Below are 26,214 nucleotides of genomic sequence, written 5' to 3' on the forward strand. Positions count from 1 at the left end.
AGCCGCGAGACTGCATGTGTTACCCCGAAAAAGACTGAACCTTTAAAGATGAACGGATGGAGTGATGTGTTTATTCTTCCTGCAGGAAGTTCTACACCAGTTCGTCCCAGATGTTCTGAGACCGTGGTGCTGATACAGAGCAGTGATGTGCAGCACTACGAGATAAAACACGGGCTGTTAGACTAAAGACATCCGCAGCAGTGGGAGGTGAGGGCGTGTACGATACCACAACTGACTGTACAGTGTAACACACTCACATAAACACGTCATGAACGTCGTGTGTCGGATGTAATAATCTGCTTTATACACGGAGAGTCAACGTGAACCAGGCGTGAGATACTCAACCTTACAGAATGGGATTTCTTAGTATTAATAAGTTAGACAGAGAGTTCTGCTGTACAGAGAGACACACAGACATGTACGTGGGCTTCAACCCCAAATAATCATCATAATAATAATAATAATAATAATAATAATAATAATAATAATAATATCACTGATTACATCAAAGATCAGCAGATTAATTTTAGATTTAAACTTTTAACTCTTTCTACAAACTCTTCAACATCAGGTTCTTACACTAGTAGAAGTGTATGACTAAACATGAGCATGTTGGTGTGTGTGTGTGTGTGTGTGTGTGTGTGTGTCATGGTGGAAACACACTGCAATATTAAACAGCATATTATTAATTTACCCATAAAATGCTGCTTAAAACAGTTTACCTTTAGCACCTGCTCTGTGCTGCCAAAGATGGTTTGGAAACTGGGTCCGTTCACGTCAGCCTGCAGACACACACACACACACACACACACACACACACTCAGTGACATTACACACACCTTACACACCCACACTAACACCAAGCTCGTGCTTTACTGCAGCGACACATCGCTTACTTTAATGTACTCAATTTTCAGCAGATCAGATCCATGTTTGTCTGATGAGGTAATCAGGTGAAGGGGCTCATTCTGAGCATCTGAAACACACACACACACACACACACACACAGTGCACATACATTAAAGGGACACTTCTGCCAAAATCTGAATCAGACAGTGTAATTTGATGCAGCTGTGCTGCGGCTCTGTAGTCAGATTTCCTGGTTAAACATCTGGTCGTCTTAACTTCAGCTTTATTCATGAAATTAAGCGTTTACTAGCGGAGATTAGCCAGTTAATATACCCAAGCTCTGCCCTTATATTCATTGCATTGTGCTGTTCTACTCTGTATTTTGTAATAAGTTTATATTAAGTATCCTCGGCACAGTCACTGAGTGTAAGTTTAATATTAATGTGGAAATTCTCAGCTTTTGTTTTTAAAAAAAAAATCATATGTTTTTTGGTTATGATTCTATTGTTATATGCGAATGAGAAAAGGAAACGGCATGGTGGTGCTCCTGATGGTTCAAAACAGCTTTTTGTTGGTTTAGAAACACGTCGATTTCAACAGTAGGTACAACGTGGTTGTAAAAAAACAAATTCTCACTTGCACGTTAAAATCAAGTTTTCTAGGGAAATCAGAACACAAGACGTTCACGTTCCTAACGTGTTTCACTCAGACGAGATTCTCTACGCTTTAATTACTCAGTGATCATGAGTTTTGTTAAAACACAGACACAAAGTCATACAGTGCCATTCAGGAGGGTAGTATATACCACGGCAAATAATATATAGGAGAGTGTGTGTGTGTGTGTGTGTGTGTGTGTGTGTGTGTGTAAACTGATACTCTACCCCTAATCCCACAGTAATCAAGACAGATTTTGTGCAGGTAGGACTTGACTGTGAGGTCGTAAGTCCTCATTTTGCCTTCACAACCCAACTGAGACACGTTTAAAGCCAAGACCACGCCCGCCCGAGCATCCTGACACGTGAGCTCCAACAGCACCTAAACACACACACACACACACACACACACACACACATACAGAGCATACAGGCTTAATTATAAAAAATGTAAAAAAAAAAAAAAAGTGTCACATCATTTTGTTTTAAGCTAAAAAAGATTCATGTTTTGAGAAATAAGAGAAATAAAAAAACAATAAAAACTTTACTGATTTGATTTCGAATGTGAAATAGAGATCCGTCAGGTCTTCCAAGACTAATCTCTGGGCGTCCTCATTACCATGCCTTTCAGCACTGTCCTCATCAGAATCTGAACACACACACACACACACACACACACACACACAGCGCTTTGACTCCAGTTGATGGATTTCGATGCCTTGGTTTAAAGCATGACGTTCCCGCAGTAATCAGTGTAACCTGAGAGTTGGTGTCTCACCTGATATGATGGGATACGGCAGCGCTGACGGATCAACACTCAGCACCCGCGGCCTCGTGTCTGCTAACGATAGCGACCTGACCTGCACAAACAAACACCAGAGAGAGTTAAAAATAAATAAATAAATGTTGTTATGTATTATACGAGTCCCTTCTGGTCAATATTTTTCAGCGAACCAGAAAAACCGTATGATTAGTTCTGAGACAGAGTGTTACATTTGTGTTAAATACACTGCAACTCCGAAAGATACCGACTGTGACCAACCCAAGTTATTTTGTCAACTGCTTAAAATGTGTGTGTGTGTGTGTCCTGTGACCTTCTCAGTAGGACTGGAGGGCGGTGTAGAAGAAACACAGGGTAAGGGAATACTGTCCACCAGCTCTACAACCCCTAGTATCATCACATCTGAAATCTTCACATGCAGTAAGGGCAGCTCTCCTGTGACCTTAAACCTACACAACAGCACATGTCTGTATTAGACAGAAACAGCGATACTATACCAGCAAAAGTGTGTGTTTGTGTGTTTAAGTGTGAGAATAAACCTAGGCATGCGTGTGTCTTTCTCCACCATACACTTGGCCAGTTCCAGAGTGAAGTCCATGGGCTGCAGAATGTGCTGATCAGATGAACCCTGCATACGAGCACTTTTCCACTCTTCACCTGAGAGAAGCAGAACACACACACTTCAATAACGCAGAACAAACTAAATATGTTATAAAGGATGAAAGTGAGAAATACAGGACATTCTAAAGTCACTTTGTTTATCGTCTCTCCCTAAATTAGAGGACTGACCCAAAAGAGCACAGGAGTAACCCACGCGCACGCACGCACGCGACCACGCACACACACACACACACACACACACACACACTATGGGCAATTCGGGAACACCAATTATCCTAATCTGCATGTCTTTGGACATTTGGAATTCACAAAAATCTAGTTAAGTTATTCAAAATTACAGGTAAAGAAACACTAATCTAAACTTCAATTGACTTAAATTTCACATTTAAATTATATTGTCAAGTTTAAACTGATCACACTAACTCTCCTACATATATACGAGTTCCATTCCGAGAGTTTGTTCATAAGTCCAATTTGTTCATAAGTCCAACAAACACTGTCTAGGCACTGGGATACTAACACACTCGGCTATGCACAGTATGAAATAACATGTTCCATGATCTTGTCCTTGTTCTTTAGAATTGTGCAGATGGTAGAACAATTCATGTGGGACAATTCGTTTGTCATCTTCTCACCTAGCTCCATTCTCTCCATTATTTTCTCTTTTCTCTTAATTGTCATTGCTTGGCACTTCTATGCATCTATGCAACTACATCAGTTATTCACACCACAGATCACTGCTTTATATACCTGATTTGCTGTAGAGAACCTGCACATTTCGTAACTCCAGTGAGAATCTCTCATACGCTCTGTCCATGATCTCTTCTAGGGATGAAAAGCTAGCGGACACCTGATCAGGACTGCTCTGGTAGATGCTGTTCAACTAGGATACACACCAATGAAGAGGCATTAACACACCGCATTAACGAGCAGAAGCTTTACAGCAGAGTGTGTGCTTTTGTTAGACACTCACTTGCAGGTTACCAAAGTCTACGATGATGAGGTCGGCTTTGCTGTGGTAGAAACCCGACTTGGGCAGCAGCAGGTAGGAGGGCTTCAGGTCGATCTTCAGATCCAGAACCTTCCGTGTCTCGATAATGTGAGACAAACCTAGAACAGTGCATGACAGGGAGACGAACTGGGTCATGAGGGTGTGATTGCTGGGTGAAGCGCATGCTTGATTTATATTCTAGTTCTGATATGCGGAAATATCACGTGTCAGGAGAGGAGGGAACACGTACCACTGGCTGTCTTCTCCTTTATCTCCTCGAGTTTGCTGAGTGTGGCTGAGGTGATCACTTCCAGGTCCACACCCTTGGCCGTCTTAAAGAACTCTACTAAGCTGTTAATAGTCAGCTAGCAAAAAATACAAAATAAAAGCGTATTTTAGTTTGTTACACACGTAATACATCCACCTCTGAGACTATTGGGACGTTTACAAAGAGGGTGTCGAAACAATGTCACGTTGCAAGTGAGCTGTAACCAAACCTAAAAGCAGTCCAGGAAACAAAACAAGAAATAACAATGTGTGTGGCTTCTACGATCTCGCACCTTCAGAGTCTTTCTACACACAGGTCCATGTTCCATCAATCTGCTGTCCTAGACTCTGAATAAAGGAGGCGATTTTTATTCTCAAACTCTACCAGGTTAGTTTGATCTTGTCTTGTACAGTACTTCTGACCTGACACTCCCTCGAGCATGTAAACACTACAGAGTGTGTGATACTGTTAATACTGTCTGTAATACTCCACATAGTAAAGAAACAATTTGGGAGGCGACCTACAACAATGCTAACACTGCTGCTGAAAAATGGAGACAGAAGATTGCTAAAACTTTCTATTAAAAATTATTTGATCAGATTCTATCAGGCGTCACGGTGTCGTAGTCGCACTATACATCCCTGTCGCCTCGCACCTCCATGGTCCCGGGTTCGAGTCCTGCCTCAGGGTCTTTGTGCATGGATTACGCCCTTGGACTACGGTCCAGAACTACTACCAAGTTGCCCCTGTTTGGGCCCTTGAGGAAGGCTCTTAACAAACCTGCTTGACTGATGGTACTTAGTTAGTAACCTGGTCGCTCAGTGTGAGGATCCATCCAATGACGGAAACTAATAATACCTTTTGTAAGTTGCTCTTGATGAGCATGCTCTTCATCTGCATAATGACTAAATGTAAATTAAACCCACACCCAAACTATCCGCTGTAAAAAGTGAATGTGTGTGTATTTTGCTCACTGCATCATAGATGAGCTCCACAGGCTGAGAGTGGACGTGGAGCAGCTGATCCACGCCGGTGTTCTCTGGGTTCAGCTCAAACAGCACACTCAGCAGACACGAGTCCTCGTTTCTCACCGATGCTATGAGAGAAGGTGTAACACCGTGCTGCTGCAGCCCGGTCACGTACCAGTGTTCAAGACTGGTCTCCACTCTGAACACACACACACACACACACACACACACACACACAGCATTTGACGTGTATAGCTTCTGTACCTGCTGACTTAGAGTAACCTGACCCACAGCACATTACTGTACATGAGAGATGTGTGTGTGATGAGTCTCTGAGGAGTGTGAGGGAGGTGAGCTCACTTTATAGCCTGAGCTCCGGGTCTCTGGGAGATGGTGGTGCTGAGGCCAATCATCTGCACTTTAAGAATCTCTGGAACGTTCGCTTCCTCTCGCACCGTAACTGATGTCTGTAGGAGCTTGAAGTTAACGATCACCGCTACGTACTTCACACACACACACACACACACACACACACACACACACACACACACACACACACACACAGACACACACACACACACACACACACATGCAAAATAAGTGAATACCAAATCAAAAAGTCTTTCAAATTTTTTAACATCTACTGCGGTAAACGTGTACATACTGTACAGACGGCTCACTGATGTTTAACGCTGTGTTTATTAATATACCTGGTTTAATAACTCATAATAAATCAGCTACCGCTTTCCGACGGGGTTTATTAACTTTCATTAGTTTACTATTCTATTTCTCTTCATCATCTCAGTCCAGTATATCTTTCTAGTGCACACTTGTTTGTAATGTCCTGCTCTAACACACCAGACTGGAGCTGATACACACTCAGTTCCCCGTAAAGCTTTTATATGATCTTAGTCTACTGTTAAATCACTTATGAAATCAATCTGAACTGAACTGAGGTACAGCGGTACGAAGATGCCTTTAGAAATCTTCGCCTTAAGAAACTGAAATTTTTGCGTCAGTGGAAAGCTAAGCAAAGTAAAGACATAGCACTATGGGTCCCTGAGAATGTTAGTGAGGACGTTAGCTAGTTTTTTTTAAGCAGCCAAGAGAAATCATAAATGAAGTTGTAAAAAAGGTGTAAAAGGGAGATTTTATGCCTATTTATTTCATATTTTACTTCATTTAAAAAGCTTTTTCTAAATGTTTTTATATGCAAAAATATGACTATAGTGTTGGATATTGTTAATATTAGTAATATTTTTGGGAGGCTAGAACAGATTATCTGCATTTACGTTATTTCCTATGGGACAATGCGTTTCACAATACAAAATTTCACCTTAAGAACTCGTATTAAATTCGTAAGCTGAGGTCACAATGTATTCGACATAATACAGTGCATCCAGAAAGTATTCACAGCATCACTTTTTTTTAAAGATTTTTGCAAATTTATTAAAAATTAAATCCCAATGAGCACAGTGGCCTCCATCATCCGTGAGTGGAAGAAGTTCGAAACCACCAGGACTCTTCCTAGAGCTGAAGGACAACCATCTCTGCAGCAATCCACCGATCAGGCCTATACGGTAGAGTGGCCAGAGAGTCCCATCAGACCTCAGAATTGTGTTTCTCATGGTCTGAGAGTCCTTCAGGTGCCTTCTGGTGAATTCCAGATGGGCTGCCATGTGCCTTTTACTAAGGAGTGGCTTCCGTCTTGCTCTGACATGAACTGTTAACTGTGGGACCTTATATAGACAGGTGTGTGTCTCTCCAAATCATGTCCAATCAACTGAATTTACAACAAGTGGACTCCAATTAAGCTGCAGAAACATCTCGAGGATGATCAGGGGGAACAGGATGATCAGGGGAAACAGGATGTGTCTGAGCTTAATTTTGCAGACGCTGTGAATACTTAAGTACATGTGCTTTCTCAATTATTTTATTTTTAATAAATTTGGAAAAATCTCAAGTAAACTTTTTTCATGTTGTCATTATGGGGTGTTGTCTGTAGAATTCTGAGAAAAAAATATATTTAATCCATTTTAGAATAAGGCTGTGACATAACGAAATGTGGAAGAAGTGATGCGCTGTGAATACTTCCCGGATGCGCTGTACACATGACTGAATGTGCAGATGTCTGATACACACGTTTTTGGGTAAGGCCAGGTTGGGAGAATTCTCACTGTAGCCAATGGCTGTATATAACTTGGTCTTCTCTTCAGGGGTCATGACAGCATCAATACCTTTTTAGGGAAACACATGCAGAAATGTACACACACACACACACACACACACACACACACACACACACACACACACACACACACACACACACACACACACACACACACACACACACACACACGCAAAGATTCCTTAACATTTCAGATTATACACACTAGACCATTACCTGTACTAGAAAATTAATATTCATCAGCAATATGAGAATAAAGTCTAAAGTAAAGCACCCACTTTCTGTCTCTTTGTCCTCCTCTTCCTGGTCTTTCTTTTTTCTTTCTTTTTTTCCAAAGAAGCCACTAAAGAATCCCCCTCCTCCATGGTTTTGCTTTGCTTTTTTGGCGTCAGTAAGCTTCTGACCGGACCGAACCACCTGAGAGTGATGAGCAAAGCCACAGAAATATCAAGTGTAAGAGTTTAGAGCATCAGAAACACAGAGGAATCACAGTAATACTGCAATGATGTAATATTTTCATCATACCTCCATTTGTGCTTGCTGTCTGGCCAACGTAATATTGAAAACATCTAAAACCTTCTCCAGTTCCTAAAGTGTAAATGAGTCAGTGTAATAAGACATACTGTAAATCTATTTAATAGAACGTTGCATATAAACCTCAGGCAGATGTTTTTAGTACCAGGATCTGTTTTTCTGGGTCCTCCTTGAGTTTGCCGTGAGTCAGTTTAGTTTTGTATGCCATCTTGTAGGCTTTAAGTCTCTGTCTGTGCCCTCTGATATGAGTCCAGCTCCACATCTGGTTAAAGCGCCTGATGTGCACCTCCAGCACGCTGTTGATGCCGTACATCCACCTGACCAGCAACGATAGTACAGAATCTTTCAAACTAATACATTCTAATAATGCAGTGTATGTCACTGAATAAACACCAGGTCACTTATTAGCCGTCAGCATCCTGAGTGTTTAGTACTCACCACTGCCTGGCATGTTTGTGTACAGGAACGTCGGGTCTGAACTTCCTGTAGGGAGCATTTTTCACCATGCAGTCTATTGACTCCAGCAGCTCCACTACAGACAGGTACTGCAAGATAAGTATTCCATTGTCCTCTTTTTACTTCACATTTCACAGCTATTATCCACTGCATCGCATTAAATGTATACTTGTGCATTGTGTGCATATGCTGGAGTGTTTATTTATTAGAAGTTCTTAATATACACCGATTAGCCACAACATTAACACCGCCTAACACTAATGCATTAACACTAATCAACAACCATCAAACGGGTGACAAGATCACAGGCACCCAAGGCTCACCCATACCCACAGGGGCCAAAGACCAGACTGACTGATCTGATTCCACAAAAAAAACAATTCAGCCCAGCTTGTCGAAAAAGTCAATGCTGACCATGACAGAAAGGCACAAAAAGTCTCTGTGCACCACAGCTCACCACACACACACACATCAAGCAGGCAAAGAGCCCAAGACTGCCAACCCGACCTTCAATCTCCCCAGATCCCAATCTAATCGATCCCCAATGGGATGCACTGACACAGAGTCTCCACCCCACAACCTATGGTCTTGTGGAGGGCCAGAGGTAGCTTAGTGGTTAAGGCATTGGACTACGGTTCAGAAGATCCCAGGTTCAAACCCCACAACCACCAAGTTGCCACTGTTCGGCCCTTGAGCAAGGCCCTCAACTGCTCAGATGTATAATGAGATTTTTTTTTTTATGTAAGTCGCTCTGGATAAGAGCGTCTGCTAAATGTAAATGTTGTTTAGTCATGGGCTGATGGGTCAGAGCAGCCCCGGTGGCACCAGGTGAACCTACACAATACTGGACATAATGTTCTGTCTTGTAATGTTATGGCTGATCTGTGTAGCTGTGTTAAAGAACTGGACATAGACCAGTACCTGTGGCTTGCAAAACTCAATAGCGATGTTCTGCACCTCCAGATGCAACTTGGCTTTGGGTGATTTCAGTTCAACGTCCGCATTTGGGTTGATGCAGACCTTGGCAGAAGCAAAAATGGGCTTGAAAACTGCGAAGCAAAAAATAATAAGTTAAAATGCTGTAATACCAGTTTATGATTAAAACACACATGGAGAAAAAGAGACAAGAAAAAGTGTGTGAAACCTTTTGCTCTGGAGTTTTGGGTTATTGTGCTGTTGCATCACCCAACTTCTACAGAGTTTCAGCTGACGTACAGACATTGTCAGATTATCCTGAAGAATTCTTTTGATACGCTTGGGAATTCACCTTCACATCTATGACTGCAAGCTTAGTGACACACGCACACTGAGACTGAGCAGCGGAAATGATTAACAACAAATTCCGCAGCGTGTGAGAGAGGGAATACCCCACTGGCTCAGTTGTAATCACGTGAGGCTCAGCATCTAAACAAGAAGCGCATCCGTGCCACTTGGTACTCGATGATATTTGGTACTCCTATATCAAGACTTGCTTGTTTATCAAGTCAAAGTTGTTTTTTTTATTTTGCTCATCTTGCGGAACACTCGCAATCTGAGTTACTCGCAATCTGAGGTTCCTCTGTATACGTGTTGTTTGTACCGTGTATTCAGTCGTGTATAAACATTTACAGACATTTGTTTTTTCCAGCATAAGAGGTTTATAACACCAACCATTTGTTTATCTCTTTATTTGCAAATCATTTAATAAGACAACAACAAATTCTATACTAATAGCTTTGGTATCAGATTTTAGTAAACACGTACTGTACTGGTAGCCTTTCAGTTCTTCATCTTTGCTGCTGATTCCTGCTTTAAGTTTCTCCTGCAAAATATCAACAAGCAGATATTACACTGGGTTCTGCAAATACATTACAGTATAAATCCAAACTCATTTCAATACACTTATATCAAATAAACCAGGCAAGCATATAACACTGCTTAAAATAAGATCTGAATAAGAATTTTAAGCCTATAAATCAGCACTAAAGGCCAGGGTGCGTACTAACAAGACAGGGAATTAGCAGCACTGCTCCTGGACAGGTATTAAATCCCAAACTGCTTAAAAGATGAACAGTTAATGCCTGTGTACTAACATACTGAATCAAGTAAATACATTTCATAGTGTAAAAACACAGGTAGCATGAGCTTCAGATGAACCACCTTCACAGGAGTGTACGTCGTGCTAGCTGTGTGTGATGAACGTCACCAGCTAACATCCTCATGTGTAAACACGACCGAGCGTTTTATAAAGAACAGGACAGTGAAAGCACTCCTGCAGAAAACAACTATAGACTTTTTCTGTTTTTTAGCTTTCAGTGTTGGATAGCTAGCATTGTTAGCTGCATGGGAGTTAGCCAAACAACGAGAGACACCAGCTAACGTTAGGTAAAATGGGCTCATTACAAAGAAGGACGGGTTATTGAGCACGGATAACTTAAGATGAGCCAGTTTTACTTCACTTCATGTTCATAGTGTTATATGAGGGGGTAAAAAGTTTCGAGATTCGAGGCTGTACGTGTAGCTTTGTGCTGCCATCTGTTGGCATGATAAAACATGAGTCTAGACACTTTTTTATATCACCTTATGGTGAAAGGAGGTTGTGTTTAATGTCTATTTCTCTGGATAAGTGAAGTGTAATGACGTGTTATAAATCAGCAGGATGTCTGAAGCTCCTCCAGATATAAACTGGCCCAGATCCATCTTTATCATATACATAATGAGGTTTGGGAACACAGACGACTTCACTGTGTAACTGTGTAATATGATGCAGGACTGATCATGAGGGAGCAACAGAAACACATTCACACTTTATTCGGCCCCCGAGTCTGAAAGCTGACGGAGCGCCGCAGCCTGTTCTCTCTGGGTGTGAGGGACGGCACGTTACTGCCTGTCAATCACAGCACCACTCTGTGAGCTGATGGATGCAGAAGAGAGTAGGAGCACTCGTTCCTCTGTGTGTTAAACTACGGCACGAGCAGCAGTTCATGTCTTAGAGGAAGTGCACGCCTTTGGTAAAAAACCCCCCAAAAAAACGTCTATGTTGAACTCGAACTAATCAGGAAATCTTGACTAATCTCGCCTTAATGCACTCTTAATCTCGTGTCCTTCCCTTCGTTATCCGGCCTGTAACTGAAGTCACCCACTGTAACAGTAAAGGAAGCATTCTGTCTGATCCCTCAGCAAAACAAGTAACTTATCGAGTGAATAAGCCTTGAGCCGAGGCAGAACTCCAGACTAAACACTATGAGAAACTAGTTTTGTCCCAGACAGTAAAAGACGAGTCAACTTTAGTAACACAGAAAGTCACAAATATATTACCACTATCTTCTCCCAAGGGTCTCTGTAGAAGATAGGACTATTAACGTTCCAGTAGACGCACAGACACTCCAAACGGCCCAGCTGAAAACACACACACACACACACACACACACACACACACACACACACACACTTAATATACAGTGGATAAATCATGCACAGTAGTTGCAAATGAATTAAAGAGAGAGCTTCGTTCAGACAGAGTTTACGACTTTACCTTGTAGATTATTTTGACGGCTTCGTTTAAAATACACGTCCTCCAGTTCTCATCTGCTGTCTGTGGGAACCACATCAATGCACATAAATTCATCTTAAAAAATATGCACAAACATGTGTGTGTGTGTGTGTATGACCTGTAAGCTGAGCTCAGACAGGGTCACACCCACGGACAGAGGCCTCTGAGGGTCCGAAACCTGATTGATATTAGATGAGATCAGATTAATGTAGAGTCGGTCCATAATAACATGATCTGTAGAATAACACGGACAGCACATGGAGCAGATTCACCGCCGGCACACTTACATCGTCTTCATATCTGATGTGAATGCTGCTGATCTTCACCTGAAGGTTTTTGATTATTTGTGTGAACAGTTTCTCACCAAAGGTGTCCTTCTTCTCATCCAGAGGCTTTTCTACAACAGGAATTTACATGCACTTATAATAATTAAAAAAAACACACACTTTAAATATAATTCTAACCTCTAGCAGTTATGCAAACACGTCACGGGTAACTGGCAGTAATCAGTAAACTGTGTATAACTGTGTGACAGAGAGGGTGAGGTCACCAGCACTGATCCACAGCCGCCTACCTGGCCTCTGCTCATGCTTTTTATACATCCGTAAGTGTTTTCTGTGACTTTTATGTTTACGTCCTTTTTCTTACAGAGTGCAGCATTGAGGAAGAGAGAACAGTCAGTAACACAGAGCAGGAAAAAGGTCATACCATCACAACAGACAGGGAGAGAAAACACACACACACGCACACACACACGAGGACTGCACAATGAGCACTGACACACACACACACACACACACACACATGCACTAAAAAGAAGCACAAGCCAAGTCACTAAAAAAAAACGAATTAAACGAGTTAAGCGAATGTAATACTCATCTCTCTCTCACACACACACACACACACACACACAGAATAAGCATCGACCCATTAGAATGTGGTACGTACCACGCGTGTCCTTATACACATAACTCTCCAGATTAAACACAAACTCTCCCACCTGAGAGTCTGCATCCAGTCACGCAAAGCATGAAGCAAATAAACACACACACGCACGTTAGAATTAAAGAGAGGAGGGAAACGCATTAGGGGATCAATAGGCAGGTATGAGACCAGCAGTACTAAACAGTTTATACTAAACAGCTGCACTAACAGTGCTGGAGTTAATGAACATCTGCTTACATAACATAACATACAGCCGCTTTAAAGGCCTGACGTCAGCGTGCTAGTCATGTGACCAGGTGGTTACCTCTGCGTGCCACCAGCAGCAGGGCGTCCTCGATGCGCTGAAGCTCCCTCCGTTTGGACTCCTGGTGATGGCGCTCTTCTTTAGCTGCATCATACTTGATCGCTTTAAAAACACAGGAAGTCATCAAGCGATTCACATCAACCCCGACACACACAACTTACTACTAGAGCTGAAAAATTATATAAACAGCCAAAAAAACAGAAGAACACTTATAGCATTACATAGTTTGTTACAGAGAGAAGAGAGGCAATGAGTACTGGGGCGGAGATTCTAAAGTTATGATCCACATCACGTTCTTGGTTACACTATAGACAAGGACAAGTGAGGAAGAGCCCTGGACGCCGGTCGGTGATAACCAGCAGGGAAGTCGCCAAACATGAGGTTCTCTTCCTTACAGCATGGAGTATATGGCAGTAAAATCCGCATGTACCCAGATTTGGTCATACTGTAACCTGCATGATGATATTCAACATGCAGAACTGTGTAAGACCGATTACATTTACACTATTGGACAACTCTAAAATTTAGTGACAGTCCTAATCTGGAAGCTTTCATCTCGTCCATACCGCTTCATCCTGTATGCAGGGTCGCGGGGGGGGCGGAGTCTATCCCAGGAGACTCATGACACACACACACTCATTCACACACTCCAGGAGTGCCAAGACCCAGTGAGGCCCGACTACTTCCATGTACAAGGAGTTTAAACCTCATGTCAGCAGGAACATGGGAAAAGATGGATTCATTAGAATATTTTTACTGTCCTGTGGAGATTGTACGGTGGCCCTGAAGTGCAAAACAAATAAACAAAACCCAAAACAAAATATCAAAACTCAAAACTAATTTGTTTTTTTGTTTCCCGTTTTGTTATACTGTATTGCACTTCTCGGCCAGTCAGATACAAACCAGAAAAGGTAGGTATAGTTTGCAAATAAAATTCTTACAGCTGATTGGACGAGACATCTGTCACTTAGAATATAAATAACAAATTAGTTTTGGGTTTTGTTATTTTGTTTTTTAATTTGTATTGTTTTCAGTTTTGTTCATTTGTTTTGTACTTCACACGACCGTAAGATTTAATTATGAACACAAAACTTTTCATGTCGGCAAAACAGCACATATTATATACATGAACTTCACCACTGAAACTCACTTGCTTCAGGAACAACTAGAAGATACAGACCATCCAAGGTCGCAACCACGGCTTCACTGTACAGATTCTTCCAGGGGACTTTTAGAGTTAATTTGCCTGGAAAAATGCAGTGACACTGTAGTTAAAATATTAAACACATGCAAAAAAACATGCCTGGCACTTACTTAACAAATTACAGAACCAGGTTTAACCGGACTGAAACGCTCAGGCATCAGCTGGACCAAATGGATTTTTTATTTTAATTGTTATAAAAAAAAACACCTGATCTTTAGCCTGATTAGTTTAATCTCTGAAAAACATAATAATTGTAAGTTTTAGTTTAGGTCAATTTAAATCCTTAAACTTATTTATAATTTAAATTAATTATTTATTAAATTCATAATTTATTTATAATTTTCTTTTAAATGCATTTTTTACAATATCACCTGAATTTCTGTAAACTGAGAAGATTCCTGTAATTCGGTTCTCACCCACAGGTTTCGGGTCAGGGGTAGCTCAGTGGTTAAGGCATTGGACTACAGTTCGGTAGATCCCAGGTTCAAACCCCACAACCAGCAAGTTGCCACTGTCGGCCCCTTGAGCGCGGCCCTTAACCCTAAACTGCTCAGATGTGTAATGAGATTTAAAAAAATGTAGGTCGCTCTGGATAAGAGCGTCTGCCAAATGCCTAAATGTAAATGTTTTCCATGGAGTTTAGATCAGGAGCTGATGTTAGTGCTGTACTTTTACCTTGGTGAGTAATATTTTATGATGTAACAAAATTGAGTATGAATGCACATTCTTTGGTTTGCAGGAACAATTCAGTTGTTAAAGCAAGCTTCATAAAACTCCGCCTACTGGAAAAGTGGAGCCTTCTGATTGTATGAGAGACATGGGAGAACTCTTCACACGTTCACTAGTTCCAGACCGGACCTTCTACCTGCCAGCCGCCACATCAGGCCACAGGTTCACATCCGCCGTCTCTGTGGCAGTTATTTACAGGGTCGGGCCGTCAGCTCTACGCCTGATTGTCTTTGGGGTGTGAAGGACTTTGCTCAAGGGTCCAACAGCGCCAACTGGCTCGAACCAGGGATCCTCCTCGACCGAAATCCAACACCTCGACCACCAAGCCACCTCCACATTCAAAGTCAAACTAAAGACATCTTTAATGAGAAAAGCCTATAATATGTAGTCGAGGGTGTGCTTAGTCTTTCTATCTTGCCTTATAATCAGATAAATTGTGGTGCTTTTTTTTATTTTATTTTTGTTTCATCTCCTGCTACAAAACCTTTCTTCTTTTTTTGCATTTTATTATTTAATTTGACAAATTTAGTCCACATTTTGCACCTTGTTCAGCACCTAGGACCTTCTTGGTAGTGGATAGGTGCTATATGTAAATAAAGACAGACTGATTGATTTTAGAGAGAAACCCATCACAAATCAGCCACTGTACTATACATCATGGATACGATTTATTTCTGTATAATCATCCCACCTTTTAAGGCAGAATTACCATTTGCTGCCAGAAGGTTTTATTCCAGTCCTATCTGTCCTATAAAACTCGTCCTAATTAAACACTGCACTGTGTTGCTGATTATTTGTGGTTAGATAAGAGAAAATGTTCTCTCTCTGTAACAGCGCCCCGACACCACACCGGACTATCAGTGACGAGTCTTGATGACCTTCAAATGCTATTTACTTCTAAAATCTAAAGGGTTTCTTCTCTCTACACACGATCCTCATCGCCTGCTCCTGTTGTGTTCCACTTATTTACTGCCCTAACAGTCCGAACAGACAATCTGAGGTGTAACTTTCCCAATGTTAATAAATAACTAATGGAATTTGTCCTCTGTATCAATTCATATTTACACTCCAGTAAGTCACGGCGTCAGGGAGAGACTTGTGTGAAGTTAGAGTAAAATTTAAATGAGACTTTTGTTGCTGATAAGAATTTCTAGAGATGGCAAGAATTAAATGATTCTTTTTTTTAAACCAAGAATTGATTTTTTAATATTAAAAGTTAGATTTCTCCTAAAATATCAGGATGAGATTAAGCTAATCAGCAGCATGTGTACTGTAGTGTCTAAAACAAAGACTTTATATTATCAGCACCAATTTAAAGCGTATTAGAATGGGGTTGAATGCTGTTAAATATTTATTTAATGTTTTTCAAGTCACAAAGAGAATGTTGAAATGAGAAAACAAACACCACCAAATACTGTACATGATCGTGTGTATGTAAATGGAATACGCATAAAAAATAATAAAAATAAGAGAATTATGTTTGGTTATAAATCTCATGTTGTGAGACACTAAGAGGCATAATAAAGTTTTTAAATGAAAAGGAGTTGTTACCAATTTGCCCAGCCTTCACTTTAAAGGGTACATCCAGTTCACTCTGGAAAAGACAATATTTTTAACGTTAGAACGTAACCAATACTTCACCAATACATTTATACGACGTGCTATTACTGAGTCACCCGTAACACTGTGGGTACAATAATGCACTTAAACACTAGTTTGTATATAAATTTAAAGTTTGCTAATCTATACAACATTAGTCAATGACCTCGTCATAGAGCCAGGTTCATAAATTTTGGAAGAAAGATACGTTTAATACACTTTTACAAGACTTTCAGCTTTAATTCAAGGGTTTGACTAAAATGTGGCATCAACCATTCAGGAATTAAAGCCATTCTGACACATCAGAGGGCTCACGAAACCAACAAACCAACAGCCTTTAATAATTACATGATGATCCTTTGCAGTTAAAGAATACCTGAAGTCTGGGACCCATGAACGTGACCGAATGCTGAGTTTTCTCCCTTTACTGTCTACAGGCAGTAAGTGAAAAGCATGCTCTATTGGGTCGAGATCATCTCCCTGGTTTGGCCAGTAAGAACGATCCCATTCCTTTGCTTTGAGAAACTCTTGGGTGGCTCTCACTGTATGTTCTTGGGTCTCTGTCCAAAAAGCTTTTGGTGAAGCGTCTGGATTTACTTCATAAAGCCGTCTCATGACTGTAGACTTTAACAATGACACACTGACCTCCTCCAGAGTGTTCTTGACTTGGCTAGATGTTGTGAAAGGGTTCTCGTCTTCTGTTATCATCCTCTTTAGTGGTCTTCCGTGGGCATCCAGGCCATTTGCTATTGCTGAATGCGCCAGCTAATTCCTTTTTTAAAGAATTTTGTATTCACTACTCCCAATGTTTCTGCTCGTGCTCCCTCTCTCTCTCTCTCTGATGGGGTCGTTTTAAATTAAAATTTATTTTAGCCTAATGAAGGCCTCCTTCAAGTCAAGTTAAGTATTCTTTCATGGTCACTTTAACCGCATACAGTTCAGTACACAGTGAAACGAAACAGCGTTCCTCCAGGACCAAGGGGATACATACAACATAAATTAACAAAATTAACTAGCAAATTAAGAAACCTAATTAACTGACTACCTAAAACAAGACAGATTTAAAAGACATTTTTAAATTAACAGAAAACTATCTAAGTCCAAAAAAAAGACAACATAAAGTGCAGATGCAATTGTTCAAACAAGAGCGAGAGAGTGACAACACGACAACATGACGCATTTCAACACTTTGTGGTGACGAGGTAATGAGTTGAGATAGTGGGAGGAGACACAGTAAACATTTCTTGTAAATAGCAGAAAGAAAAGGATTTAGTGTTTTGTGTAAAAGGTTTGAAGAGACGGTTCTTTGAACCTCATGTTGAGAGTTTCAAATGCAAATGTATCACTCAGAACCTCGTCCAGGTCTTTAACCCACTAGATCAATCATGGAGTAACGGGGGAATTCAATTCAATTCAGTTTTATTTATATAGCGCTTTTAACAATGGTCATTGTCTCAAAGCAGCTTTACAAAGATAAAAGAAATTCATTAAAAAAATTAAATAAATAAAAATTATATATATATATATAATAAAATAATAATAATAATAATAAATTGTGTGTGTGTGAGAAAAATGTGTTTAGACAATAATGAGATAAATGAATGAAATGTCTCTGATGAGCAAGCCGAGGGTGACAGCGACTGTGGCAAGGAAAATCTCCCTGAGATGGCAATAGGAAGAAACCTTGAGAGGAACCAGACTCAACAGGGAACCCATCCTCATCTGGGTGATAACAGATAGAGATGATATAACATCATGTGTGTTATGCAGCTGAAAGTACAATATAACAGAAATTCTTTAAATTAACATGAAGTCCAGTTCAGCACAGGGAGTCAGTAGGTGCAGAGGGAACACACCACACCTGGCCATGCAAATTCTTGTCAGCCGTTTGTTCCATTATTTATGAACCTCTTAAATTGTGAGACGTGTATGAAAAATGGCTGTAATTCCTAAACGGTTAATTCCACACTTTTGTCAAACCTCTTAAATCCAAGCTGAATAAAAGTCTTTGTTCAAATTCAATAAGGTGGTGTACAGAGTCCAAATGCCAAAAAACTTTTCACAAGTAAGTGGACGAGCAGATCACAGTGTAAATGCTAATACAGTGCACCTGGAAAGTATTCACAGCGCAGCACTTTTCCACATTTTTTTTCCCACTCTTCCTAGAGCTGGCCTGCCATCTAAAAGATTCCCATCAGACCTGAGAATTTTGTTTCTCATGGTATGAGAGTCCTTCAGGCGCCTTTTGGGAAACTCCAGACGAGCTGCCATGTGCCTGTTACTAAGGAGTGGCTTCTGTCTGGCCACTTGACCATATAGGCCTGATTAATGGATTGCTGCAGAGATGGTTGTCCTTCTGGAAGGTTCTCCTCTCTCCACAGAGGACCTCTGGAGCTCTGATAGAGTGACCATCGGGTTCTTGGTCACCTCCCTGACTAAGGCCCTTCTCCCCCGATTGCTCAGTTTAGATGGCCGACCAGCGGAAGAGTCCGGGTGGTTTTGAACTTCTTCCAGTTACGGATGATGGAGGCCACTGTGTCATTGGGATCTTCAAAGCAGCAGTAATTTTTCTGTAACCTTCCCCAGATTTGTGCCTTGAGACAATCCTGTCTCAGAGGTCTATAGACAATTCCTTTGACTTCATGCTCGGTTTGTGCTTTGACATAAACTGTTAACTGTGGGACCTTATATAGACAGGTGTGTGTCTCTCCAAATCATGTCCAATCAACTGAATTTACAACAAGTGGACTCCAATTAAGCTGCAGGAACATCTCGAGGATGATCAGGGGGAACAGGATGATCAGGGGGAACAGGATGTGTCTGAGCTTAATTTTGCAGACGCTGTGAATACTTATGTACATGTGCTTTCTCAAATATTTTATTTTTAATAAATTTGCAAAAATCTCAAGTAAACTTTTTTCATGTTGTCATTATGGGGTGTTGTCTGTAGAATTCTGAGATAAAAATATATTTAATCCATTTTAGAATAAGGCTGTGACATAACGAAATGTGGAAGAAGTGATGCGCTGTGAATACTTCCCGGATGCGCTGTACTGTACATCTCAAACACTAACGGTCGAGCTCTCTGCTGCTTGACTAAACCATGAAGCTGATACTATAACAGCAGATCACAGCTTCACTCATCTCATCTCTCAAACATTTATAAGTTTAACCAGACAGTGCAACTCAAGTGTTTAAAATGACATTTCTGCCTGTAAATAAAACTCTAACCACAGGCTGCAAAAGATATCTTTGAGGTCTATGTGGGTCCGGCTTGCATTCAGAGGCAAGAAAATAAAATGGAAAGAAGTGATGCAGCGCGAAAGTATTTACAGCTACATTATTACTATGACACTTTATTATAAGAGCAGGGAATGAGAGGAGATCGGGTTTAAGAAAGGGTCAAATAACATGAGTAAGATCTGTAAGGGCAGTACGGCTACTGATTTAGCAGCTACAGTGATTTAGCAAACACACCAGAAATCTTAAGTGCTTAAACTAAGTTGAACTATTTACTGTACAATGATATGAATTGTTAAAATTGAAAAGATGAAATTCTGCTTACCAAAGTGTTCTCCTTCACTCTCAGGTTTTCCAGAACCACATCACCTATGAAGACAGGTGTTTAGAGTCATCGTTATTCATGAACATTATTAAGGAGCCTGACATTTCAGTGTGAATGAGATTGTATTAAAGCCATGATTTTATTCTGCATGTTGAAATAGTTTCTTTTGAAACTGGAGCTCCAGGAAACACGTTAAAAAGCTGAGTTCATTTCCACAACAGACTGCAGTGTTTGATAAATACCACAGCTTCTGCTTAATCTAAACAGAAGTATAGATAAACCATTGAGCCGTTGAGACCTGGCCTCCACGAGACGTCTGAAGGCGTGCTTGGATATCTGGCACCAAGACACCAAGTCCTCTAAGTTGTGAGGTGAGGCCTCCACAGGGATTGGACTGGTCAGTCCAGCTCACCCCACTGATCCCAGATCAGATTGAGGTCTGGGCAATTTGGGAGCCAAATCAACAACTTGAACTTTGTCATGTTCTTCAAATGTTCCATTCCTAAAACCACTGAGAGTGTTCGGTGGACGAGACCATAAGCCAAAGCCTTAACACCTACTGAACCTAAAATGTAGACCTTACGGGTGTGGTTTATATGAAACAATAGCTAGTGTTTGGCTGAAGTTCATATTGAGTCATAGCTTAATTATGACTGAGCTCAGATACAGGTGTTGGAACATGGTGTATTAGTGAACATGCGGGGGTGCAGTGGGTAGTCTGTAGTGTGAAAAAGCTGTCTGAATCAATCAGCCATGTGGACAGACAGCCTGGACTCACACTAACACTCACAATCTGGGAAGCAGCAAAATTCTCTAAAATACAACACACCACATGAATTGCATGATGCACTTGTTGTTGGTCTTTCGGCTGCTCACGTCGAGGATTCGCCACAGCGGACCATCCGACCCACACAACAAATTGGCACAGGTTTTACGCCGGATGTCCTTACTGATGCAACCTGCCCATTTTATCTGGCCTTGGGACGAATGCAGTCGGTGGGGTTTCGGGTTTGGGCATTGGGTGGGAATCGAACCCAGGAACGCAGTAAATCGAGCGCAATGCAGATGAGAATCTGCTGTCAGGCTGCTGAATGATCAGTCACCCCCCTCTCGGACCTTACACCCTACTATTCTTACACATCATATATCATTTTTACAATTACTGTGAACTGGACTTTGCATTGATGCAGCACACACAACACATACTTACACACAACACATACTTACACACAACACATACTTACACACAACACATACTTACACACAACACATACTGTACTTACACACAACACATACTTACACACAACACATACTTACACACAACACATGCATTTTCCTTGTGGTTCGTGTGTCCTCCCCCCACCCCCTCCCCCCACCCCCTCCCTCTTCCTCTATATCCTACCTCACATGGCCGTTATGGTTATTGCATTACTGCACTATGATTGCACTTTATTACATGCCGAGGGATGATGCCAAATGATATTTCGTTATTATCTGTACGTGTTATTTTTAACAATGACAATAAATTTAAATTGAACTGAATTGAAACTACCACTGAGCCACTAAAGGTGAGTAGTACAGTAGGAGTAGAGTTGCATGATGAACAACTGTACTTTTTTATTGATAAGATAAGATAAGATAAGAGGAACTTTATTTATCCAGAGGGAAATTCTTTTGTCACAAACATGTTCAATGCAGCCAAGGAACAAGATAATAAAAATATATAGTAAGTAATAATAATAATAATAACAGTATACATAAGTACAGTAAATAGTAATAACAGTAGAATAGTGGAAATAAATAAAAATAAAAATACAATAAAATACAGTAATATAACTATTGGTGCAAGTGGTTCTGAAAAGTGACAGTGGACAATGAATAGAGAGAGTAGAAGTATGTAATAGTGGGATGAAACAAACATTCAATGACATACATATGTGTAATATTACACGATTTGACTGAGGACAAAGTAACATTAGTATTAATATTATTATTAATCCTGAGAAATCACCTACAGAGCAGTGAAGAGTTGTACAGTCTCATTGTGATTCCCTGTGACGGTCAGTTCTGCATTTAGGGCCGATGAGTCTATTGCTGGTGATAGGACGATCCCCTGTGGCGCACCCATACTGCTCAGGATGTTATCAGAGCAGCAGCTCTTTAGCCGGACATGCTGTGGTCGATTTGTTAAACAGTCCGTAATCCAAGCTACCAGTGGGTCGTCCACCTGCATTTCCATGATCTTATTCTTCAGCAGTGATGGTCTGATCGTGTTAAGAGCACTAGAGAAGCCGAAAAACATGACCCTCACCGTGTTCCCAACAATGTCCAAATGAGAATAAGCCCGGTCCAGCAGGTAGATGATGGCGTCCTCCACACCGATACAGGGTCGATATTCAAACTGTAGGGGGTCCAGCCAAGGCTCAACCAACAGACAGGTGTTTCAGGATGAGTCTCTCCAGCATCTTCATAGTTTTGTTATAATTTTGTTAAAACATGAAAAACACTTACTACTAATACTCGCACACATACATAAACACATACACACATTTACTATATAGAAAAATGGAATCCTTTAAACCTGATAATTATTGAATTCCGGGGTTTCAATCAGGCCCCTTATCCCCGTGAAGGACAGTCTCAATGCTTCAGCATAACAGGACATCTTGGATAAAGCTATGCTTTCAATCTTTGTGTTCACAGTTTGGTGAAAACCCTTTTCTATTCCAACATGACTGTGCCCGAGTCCACTGGACTATAAAGACGTGGTTTGATGAGTTCAGTGTGAAAGGACTCGACCGGACGTGACACAGAGCCTTGACCTCAACCCCACCTTTGGGATGAACTGGAACTGGAGATTGTGAGCCAGGCCTTCTCGTCCAACAACAGTGCCTGACCTCATAAATGCTCTACAGAATGAATGGGCACGAATTCCTACAGAAACACTCCAACATCTCGTGTCCTTCAAAGCAGAGCGGAAGCTGCTGCAAAAGTAGGGACCAACTCCATATAGTTTAAGTATATGCTCTATGTATTAGCAGATAATTATAATGACATTTAAAAACTTTGTGTATTACACCCACTGTTTATTTCCTCGTTTGGTTTATATCATATAACGGGCACTATGATGGTAAGCAAATACCTATTACCAGAGATAAACACTCAAACTAATATAGTCCTCACTATGGTCAGTTCACTGTAAACCAGCCTGTATTCAGTGTCCTCTCTGAGATATGAGCTCACTGATCGAGCACGGTGGAGGCGGTGTCATGGCTTTGGCTTGCACAGCTGCTTTTGAAACGTTCTAAGAAATCTTTATTAATGATGGAACTCACGATGGAGCAGCAGAATGAACCCAGACGTCCATGGAAACATTCTGTCTGATAATGTACAGAGAAATGCATCCGATCTAACTGGACAGCAATCCCACACACTCTGCAACACAACGCAGGACCTAATCAGGGGGGATTTAGAGGTTTAGACTGACCAAGCCAATCAGCCATGGGAGCTCTGATCGATCGGCTGCCAATCTCTGTATTTTAACAGCTCCAGTCTCTCAATCACATAAACCCATATTACTATAATGACGCAAAACACAGCCACAGTCGACAGGCACATCAACACGCCGTCTCGGCATGGCACATCAACACGGCTGGGAATATTACCAAGTCTTTTCAAAAGACGTCAAATTTGCAATATGCAGTTTTTTCTAAGGAAAAACCCCGTGGCGGAACATCAACCAATAGCTTTAATACGACTAACCTTGTTCATCAGTTAAGAACAACACAGAGTGAATAATTTGAGTATGAAATGTTATCCGCAATGGCAGCAGCTAAGTCCTGTAATTCGACCCTCACTGACTCACTCAAAAACCTCGAGCCTTCCTCTGCAGAGAGTAAAAAGACTAAAACCTGTTTCCTTCCAATTGATAAAAGTGTGACATAATCTTTTCTCAGATTTTACATTTATTTGTGCACTGCTGTTTAGGATCGTTAAAGCTACATCAAAAAACAATACTACACAAAACTAGAACACTTTAAAAAAAAACACACACACACACACACACACACACACACACGGGGACCCCTGCTATCAGTATACAGTAACTTGTATTTCATCTCACCAGACAATACTGCTCCTAAAAGCTGGAGTGATTAACTGTAAACATCTGTCTAGCTTGTTTAATGCTGATTCTGAACAGCTGAGCCGCCAACTGTCCACTTACTTTTGTTTCCTTGGAAATGGGGGTTTGGGAATCAGATATAAAGTTCTGTTATTCCTCCACTGTTCCCGCATAAAAATATTGAATCCTATATACAGAAATAACAATAACTTCCTAATATTTATAGACCTGACTGTATGTGTTCACTTGACACCTCAAACTCTTTTATCAGTTACTCTGTTTTTGTCTCGAGGTTCAGTTTCACTTCTGCATAAAAATCGTTTATCCCTGGAGGTTTATTTGTTCCTCCTCCTTTAAAAAAATGCAGCATCTGTAGAGTCTCAGTGTTTTTACGGTTAAGTCCTCAATGTTTATACAGTCGAACACTGTTTGTATTTTTTGCCCAATTACACAGTCACTATATACACTGCCCAGGCAAAAAAAAACAGTCACGCTCTTATTTCATCGCTCCGCCTTTTACTTTGAGTACGACTGTGGCATCGTTTTGATGGACTTATGAAACGCCAAAACATTTACTTCAGTGCAGTCCTGCACTAATTTCTCTTCAAGATCTTGTATTGCTGATGTGATAGTCGGACCGCTGAGTTAAGCCTTCTCCAGCACGTCCCAGAGATCCTCGGTTGAGGTCTGGACTCTGTGGTGGCCAAACTATGCTGCCTGAACCGCTGTTTCTCAACCTGAGCTCGATGAATCCTGACATCGTCGTCTTGGAGGACGTCCCCTGCCATTACGGAAGAAACAATCCATTGATGGGAACGCCTGGTCATTCAGTACATTCGGGTTGTTTTTGGGCGAGATTGCTGAACCTAAACCTGACCAACAGAAAGAACCCCAGATAGTAACACTGACCCCACAGTACGGGAGGCACTAGGCATGATGGGTGAATCCATTCATCCACCCCTCTTCTTACACATATTCACCCATCACAGGGTAACCCTGGACTCATCAGGTCACATGATCTTTTCCAATGCTCCAGAGCCTGTTCTTTATACCGTCCCCCCCCCACCCCCACTATCCTCACTGATAAGTGTTTTTCTTAAGGCTACATAGCTGTTTAGTCCCAGACTTTTTTTGGCCAGGCAATATATTTAAAATGATTAATTTCGTTAAGAAGATCTGGAGATGCTTTTCCATGCAGTATGTTTTGGGTTGTTGTCTGTTTGTATGGTGAAGTTCTGTCCTATCACTTTTGCAGCATTTGACTGAATCTAAACAGAAAGTAGAGCTCTAGACACTACAGAGCTCAGTCTAATACTTCTATCAGCAGTCACATCATCAATAAACACTGGTGACCCAGTTCCAACACGAGCCTTTTTTCCCTTCTCCATATTCTTCTCTTCTAATCATTCCTGTAAAAGTTAATATGCACTTCAAATAATCTTGTTCCCGATGTGGACCATATTTAAAATATTTTCTATTAAAGTCTAATCCAACCATTATGATCTTGAGTGTTTCCAGTGTTTTGCGTCTTCAGATAAAACCTTTTATTTATATTCATGAAGACGTCACATGAATGTAGACTTTGACAATTTCACAAAGCTCACAGTAAACCAAACATTTTGGATGGAAGTCCTTCGTTTGCTGAGCAGGCAGACTGCTGCCGGGGGTGTGGAGAAACCAGGATATATTATTCATAACCTCTGATGATGTAAGGCAGGTGCTGTGGTCAGACGATAACACCAAACCCAGGAGACAACCTAAAGTCTGTCGTCTACTCTGTGGTTGGAGTCGTAAGTTCACCAAATATATTTTCTTATTTTAAGCTACTCTGACTAAGGCCTGATCCAGTGTTAAAGAAGTAATGTCTGAAAGATGTTACACTACAATCCTGTTCCAGCTTCGTC

General features: G+C 41.0%; 1 protein-coding gene across 2 annotated transcripts in view; it reads right to left on the reverse strand.

Annotated features, from left to right (window-relative positions):
- The window catches only part of vps13c (vacuolar protein sorting 13 homolog C), a 77,693-nt gene that overhangs the window by 50,312 nt on the left and 1,167 nt on the right, over positions 1-26,214 (reverse strand). For both annotated transcript variants that reach the window (XM_053513869.1, XM_053513870.1), the window contains exons 2-28: positions 20,188-20,231; positions 16,575-16,617; positions 14,241-14,336; positions 13,091-13,192; positions 12,129-12,238; positions 11,960-12,019; positions 11,824-11,883; positions 11,607-11,687; positions 10,053-10,110; positions 9,231-9,358; positions 8,292-8,398; positions 7,999-8,170; positions 7,845-7,907; positions 7,598-7,736; positions 7,274-7,368; positions 5,492-5,634; positions 5,138-5,330; positions 4,146-4,260; positions 3,878-4,014; positions 3,655-3,787; positions 2,823-2,940; positions 2,597-2,732; positions 2,281-2,362; positions 2,051-2,151; positions 1,731-1,884; positions 897-976; positions 723-782 (exon numbers count right to left, since the gene is read on the reverse strand). In XM_053513869.1, the coding sequence (XP_053369844.1) occupies positions 723-782; positions 897-976; positions 1,731-1,884; positions 2,051-2,151; positions 2,281-2,362; positions 2,597-2,732; positions 2,823-2,940; positions 3,655-3,787; positions 3,878-4,014; positions 4,146-4,260; positions 5,138-5,330; positions 5,492-5,634; positions 7,274-7,368; positions 7,598-7,736; positions 7,845-7,907; positions 7,999-8,170; positions 8,292-8,398; positions 9,231-9,358; positions 10,053-10,110; positions 11,607-11,687; positions 11,824-11,883; positions 11,960-12,019; positions 12,129-12,238; positions 13,091-13,192; positions 14,241-14,336; positions 16,575-16,617; positions 20,188-20,231 (2,810 nt within the window). The remainder of the gene's footprint in view (positions 1-722; positions 783-896; positions 977-1,730; positions 1,885-2,050; positions 2,152-2,280; positions 2,363-2,596; positions 2,733-2,822; positions 2,941-3,654; positions 3,788-3,877; positions 4,015-4,145; positions 4,261-5,137; positions 5,331-5,491; positions 5,635-7,273; positions 7,369-7,597; positions 7,737-7,844; positions 7,908-7,998; positions 8,171-8,291; positions 8,399-9,230; positions 9,359-10,052; positions 10,111-11,606; positions 11,688-11,823; positions 11,884-11,959; positions 12,020-12,128; positions 12,239-13,090; positions 13,193-14,240; positions 14,337-16,574; positions 16,618-20,187; positions 20,232-26,214) is intronic.

Source organism: Clarias gariepinus, chromosome 15 (assembly GCF_024256425.1).
Source record: "Clarias gariepinus isolate MV-2021 ecotype Netherlands chromosome 15, CGAR_prim_01v2, whole genome shotgun sequence".
Lineage (NCBI taxonomy): Eukaryota > Metazoa > Chordata > Actinopteri > Siluriformes > Clariidae > Clarias > Clarias gariepinus.